Here is a 5,315-nt window from a genome sequence, read left to right as displayed (position 1 = left end):
TACAGTATTATTGGTCTGGGTTACTACAGGCCTCTCTGTATCCAACCACCTTAGCGATTCAAATGCTAACCCCCACCTTCAGCCATCCAACCCCCAATCTTTCCACTTCTTCATCCTAAAAGACAAAGAGAAAAACCATCCTGCTTTATTCTTGCCTCTTTTAAGATCAAGCCCCAAACTTGATCTCCCATGTCCAAAAGAGAAACTGAAAAATACAACAGAACGGCTGTTCCTGGAGGGTGGGAGAGAGAGACCTGCAGTCAGCTGTCCTCTATTCTACTCTGTGTTCCCTGATTGCTATTTCCCCTTGCTTGGCCAAACTCAAGAAAGGAATATACCCAGCTGGTCCTCTCGCTTTAAGGAAACCTCAGGTTTAAAACTAGAAAAAAAAATCTATTAACTCAAAGGAAACACTTGGCTGTAATTTAGTTGTTTTTAAACCTAGCAAGGAAATGAGAAGACATGGGTCATTTTCTTACCTTGCTTGAGTGCAATTTCTTCCCTGGACAATTACACTGAAAAATGAAAGGTCCTAAAGGGTCCCCAGAATAACTCCAAGCCTGGTCTGCTGCCCTATATCTTCCAACTCCTACCCTTATAGTTTCCCTGCTTCCTGAGTCATGGAAAGTTCATTGGTTGAGAGGCATCATCTCACCTTCTTGACCCTTTATTCTCGTCACCATCTCACCAGGTTCCCTCCCCCAGTTGTCAAGGCTCACAGCCATGTCCAAGGCTTTTGCCGCATATCCATCCAGTTGGCTCTGTTCCTGACCCAGAAAACACTAAGCGAAAGCTGTGTGCAGAGACCCCCAGCCCCAGCTAGCTGGGAAAAGGTGATCCCACAAGGAGTTCCTTGCGGTCCTAACCGGCCCCCAGCCCCATCTCCCTCCAAGTGTCCAGCAGCCCATCAGGACTCCAGTCGTGGTGAGGGGGCAGGACGGAGGTAGCTGTCCGACACGATGATGTCGCTGGTGAGTTGTTGCTCCAGGAACTCAGAGGTCTCCTCAGCTATCTGGCCGGGGATTCGAAAGTCAACAGCAGGCGGCTCCTGCTTGGGGCTGGGTACAGGTCGGGAAACCCAGGACTCCGTGGGACAGCCAGTGCCCTGAAGAAACTGCAGGAAGTTCTCCTCAATGGAGCCCTCCCGGCTAGGCAGCCTCAGCTCCTCCTCCGGTGCCTGCTTGAAGAAGCAGACAAACTGCTTGCTCAGCTCCCCCCGGATCTGCCGATTGAGACATCCATAGAAGAAAGGGTTGGAAGTGAAGCAGAAGTAGCCAATCCAGGTCACCACATTCTCGACCTGCCCGGTCAAAATGGGCTGAGCACTCAGGGCGACGTAGAGGTGAAAAGAAAAGTAGGGCAACCAACAGAGCAGGAACTGTCCCCCTACAGCCAGGAGGACCACTGCTGCCTTCCCTCCCCCAAACGTCCGGTGCGGGGTGGTCTGGGGGGCCCCCGAGCTGGTGACCATGGTGGAGCGGCTGCTGAGAGACTCGGAGCGTTGCCGGGGGTTCTCCATCCACGTGGGCAGCGGTCCGTGCTGCATGGCAGCCACTCGGGCTACTCGGAACATGCTGCAGTAGACCACTAGGATGAGGAGCAGGGGCAACAAGAAGTAAAGGACAGCAAAGACCACCACAAAAAGCTGGCAGTAGGCACTGTGGCTCCATTGGAGTGAGCAGCCTGGGGGAACACGGGGAGCTCCCTCCTCCAGGGAGACCCTTCCCAACACCGGCACAGAAGCCATGGCCAAGGCCTTTACCCACACACCCACCAGAACAGAGGCCACCAGCCCCAGCGTCATGCGCACCTCGTAGCGCATGGGGTGGACCACATAATAGTAGCGCTCCACGTTGATGGCCGACACCGAGAGAATGGCCAGGCTAACAAAGCATACGCTCAGGAACAAGTAGAGGCGGCAGGCAACCTCCCCAAAGAGGTCACGGTCAAAGAGGGCGGAGCTGGAGAGCATGGCCAGGGGCATGAGGGTCAGGGCAGCCAGCAGGTCCACCAGGCAGAGGTGGAAGACAAAGACAAACTTTCGAAGGGCGGGTGTCTTGGCGATAACAGCCATCACAGCAGCATTGCCAGCCACAGCGGTCAAGTCCAGCAGGAGCATGAAGAAGAGGGCCACAGATTCTGAAGCCACGTCCCGCAGCCCTACCTCCGGGACCCCACTGGCAGTAGAGGGACCTGGGGTTTGAGGGACCCTCCCCAGAGTGGAAGAGTTCCCTGATGACGGGGGGATGGGGGAGGACTCCATGGGGCCGAAAGAGGACACCCAGGGCACCTCCTGTCACAGGCCCATCCCCCATCCTAGTCCAGTGACCCTGGGATGGCGAGCCCAGGCCCAGGCTTCCCAATTTTGTGTGTGCGGGTTGGGGTGGGGAGAGAGTGCCTCCTGCTGGAGCCTCTCGGGCAGGCTCTTGTTGCCAGCCCTCAAGGCCGGGGACTGAGGGCTCAGGAGGCAGCTCCGGGTCCACCTTGGTGACTGCAAGAAAGCAGGAGCGTGAGAGATGCAGGAGCCTCACCCACTCAACACTCCATCTTCTGAGTGGTCTCCTGCTCCTTTCCTCTCTTCTCCACACCCTTCTCCCCTTTCAAGAACTGTTATCCAGGGACTCTAAATCCTCTGTCTCCCTTTCCCAGGGTCCTGCTGAGCTCTGGGATAGTGCCCAGTTTTAAGGTTGCTTATGTAAATTTCCTGATTTCTTGTCTCCTCAGAATGGCAGCAGCTGTCGAGGAGAAGGAGCACGAGATCAGGTTTCTAGTCCTAGGTCTGGGAGCTACTAACTCTTCTGAACTTCAGTTTCCTCATAAAGGCATCTGTAAAATGAAGGGAATAATACCTACTTCACAACTGTTTGGAAGATGCTGCAGGATTTATTAATAAAAATGCTAATAATAAGTAGTAACATGTCTATGGTGCTTTCCACATACCAGGCCCTGTTCTAAGCACTCTACGTATACTAACTCTTTTTTCTTTTTTTTGGTGGTACACGGGCCTCTCACTATTATGGCCTCTCCCGTTGCGGAGCACAGGCTCCGGACACGCAGGCTCAGAGGCCATGGCTCACGGGCCTAGCCACTCCGCGGCATGTGGGATCTTCCTGGACCAGGGCACAAACCCGTGTCCTCTGCATCGGCAGGCGGACTCTCAACCACTGCGCCACAGGGAAGCCCCTATTAACTCATTTTAATCCTTATGCAACCCTATGAGGTAGATGTTATTCTTATCCCCATTTTGCAATCGATAAAACTGGGGCTTGCAAAGATAAAGTAACTTACCAAAGGTCACACAGCTAGTAAGTAGCAAGGTCCAGGTACGCACCCAGGAGGCCTGGCTCCCGAGCCAGTACTCCAGCCCACTGTGCCATACTGTGTTTGATGGTGCCCTCCACGGTGGCTGCAACATAACAGACATTCAGTAAATAGTTGTTGAATTTGAACCGTCTCTAAAAATGTCTCTCACCACTAGACAGAGATTACCTGAAAGGGGGAAGGACTGTGCATTGGTGTGCTTGGACATCACCATCCCCAAGACAAAGAGCTGCCACTTTGGGAGTGTTGAGAAGGACCAGTGAAAACAAAACATCCCAGGTAGAGGGAAACTGGGAGCTCAGCTCATCCGGACTCCACTGCTCCCAAAGCCAGAAGGGCGTAATTCATAGGAAAGCTGCCCTTCTCCACCCACTCATTAACTTCCCAAGGTCACTGTTCCCCCACAGGTGGGAGAGGAGCTGCTCCTAACCTCCCACTTCCCAGGGCCCTGGATCTTGGGTCATTGGAGCAGATCATCACAGGACCCCTGGCTAAAACCCTCCTATTCCTGGACTGTTACCACAGTCCCAGAACAAGGAGGGAGGAGTAGGCATCTGTGTAAGAGGTATGGAGGGGTGGAGGTGGGTGAGCATAAAGCAGAGAGGAAAACTGGAAGAAACTGGCAAGGGGCGGAGTCTTGAGTGTTCAGTGTCTCTCATTTCTCCTGCTCAAAGCTGTTTTACGTGTCTCATTATCCATGCTGAGTTTGCACAGAATTGAAATAAGTTGCTCAATGTACAGTTGACCCTTGAACAACATGAGTTTGAATTGTAGGAGTCCATTTACATGCAGATTTTTTTCAGTAGTAAATACTGCAGTACTACAGGAGCCCATCAGCAGTAGGTTGAATCTGCAGATGTGGAACTGCAGATTCAGAAGAATTGCAAGACGGAAGGCCAACTATAGATTATACCTGGATTTTCCACTGCTCAACGGGTCAGCGCCACTAACCCCCACATTGTTCAAGGGTCAGATATAATTTTAATTTTTTTTTGATTTCCATATGCCATTCTTGAAGTCCAGATTCCCTCAACATAATGTACTAATGTATCAAAATTAGAGGCAAACTGTGGACATGCCAAGTCCGATGGGCTTTCTGCAGACAAGCCAGAAGTTTCCTGGGTCAGTTTCCTAATCTGTAAAATGGGAGGTTTGAACTGGACAACCTCTAAGGTTCCCATATATGACAACATTTGATGGCTCAGTGAGTTCCCGGGCTATGGAGGGCCTGGTGGCTGCTCAGTTAAAAACGCATCATTTCTCTGACTGCAGTAAAGGGGCCCACTTGGGGCCGATGGGTCCTCTTGCCCCTCCATTGCTACAGCCTTACAATCACCTTGGCTTTTGGCATTACCACCAACCTTGCACTAATTTAACTTCCAGCATGCCATGCATACGATAGGTGCTCAGTACAATTTTGTGACCTGAATCAAACTCAAATTGATCAGTTGAATCTCTGCCCCCTAGGACATACTCCAAGAACACTCAGTCCATCAGTTGTGTGCCAGCCAGGGGCCTGTCTTCTGGAACGGGTAACTTGGGCTCCTGGACTTGAAGCAGCCCTAACTTTGAACAACTACCTAGAGACGTGCCTCTCCCCGGGGATAAGAGACAGCACATGTCACATAGCCACTGGGTCTGCAGAGAAGGTGAAGACAGGGCCCAGAAATGCAGACCCTTCTCATAAGACAATCTGCCAGAAAAAAATGTGGAACGAAACACCAGGGGAGGCAACATTGCCCCTTACTCTCTATGCCATGACTCCCGCATTCCTTCTACCTGGGAGTGGGGCCCAGAAGACATGACTCTGAGGCCCTGGAAGCTAAATGAGTCAAGGCCCACCATGTCTGCATGGACATCAAGTGTCTGCCAGCAGGGCTTACCCAGGGTCCCAGACTGCAGGAAGCAGACATGGTTTCCACGTGGAGATGGAGGGGTGCTGTGCAGCCATGATGGAGCCCTAGGCAAGAAGGCATTGGACATTTCTCCTTTTC

At 52.2% G+C, this 5,315-nt stretch overlaps 1 protein-coding gene across 1 annotated transcript; it reads right to left on the bottom strand.

Moving 5' to 3' along the window:
• Nucleotides 1–664: 664 nt before the first annotated feature.
• GPR61 (G protein-coupled receptor 61) lies at nucleotides 665–2,263 on the bottom strand (the record flags this gene model as incomplete). Its single annotated transcript, XM_079942441.1, has 1 exon — nucleotides 665–2,263. One exon carries the CDS (start codon nucleotides 2,261–2,263, stop codon nucleotides 908–910), a length of 1,356 nt encoding a protein of 451 aa, XP_079798567.1. The 3' UTR covers nucleotides 665–907.
• Between the last annotated feature and the right edge of the window lie 3,052 nt (nucleotides 2,264–5,315).

Source organism: Stenella coeruleoalba, assembly GCF_951394435.1.
Source record: "Stenella coeruleoalba genome assembly, chromosome: 1".
Taxonomy (NCBI): Eukaryota; Metazoa; Chordata; class Mammalia; order Artiodactyla; family Delphinidae; genus Stenella; species Stenella coeruleoalba.
Note: the sequence above shows the minus strand (reverse complement) of the source record. Positions and strands in the feature narration are given on the sequence as shown.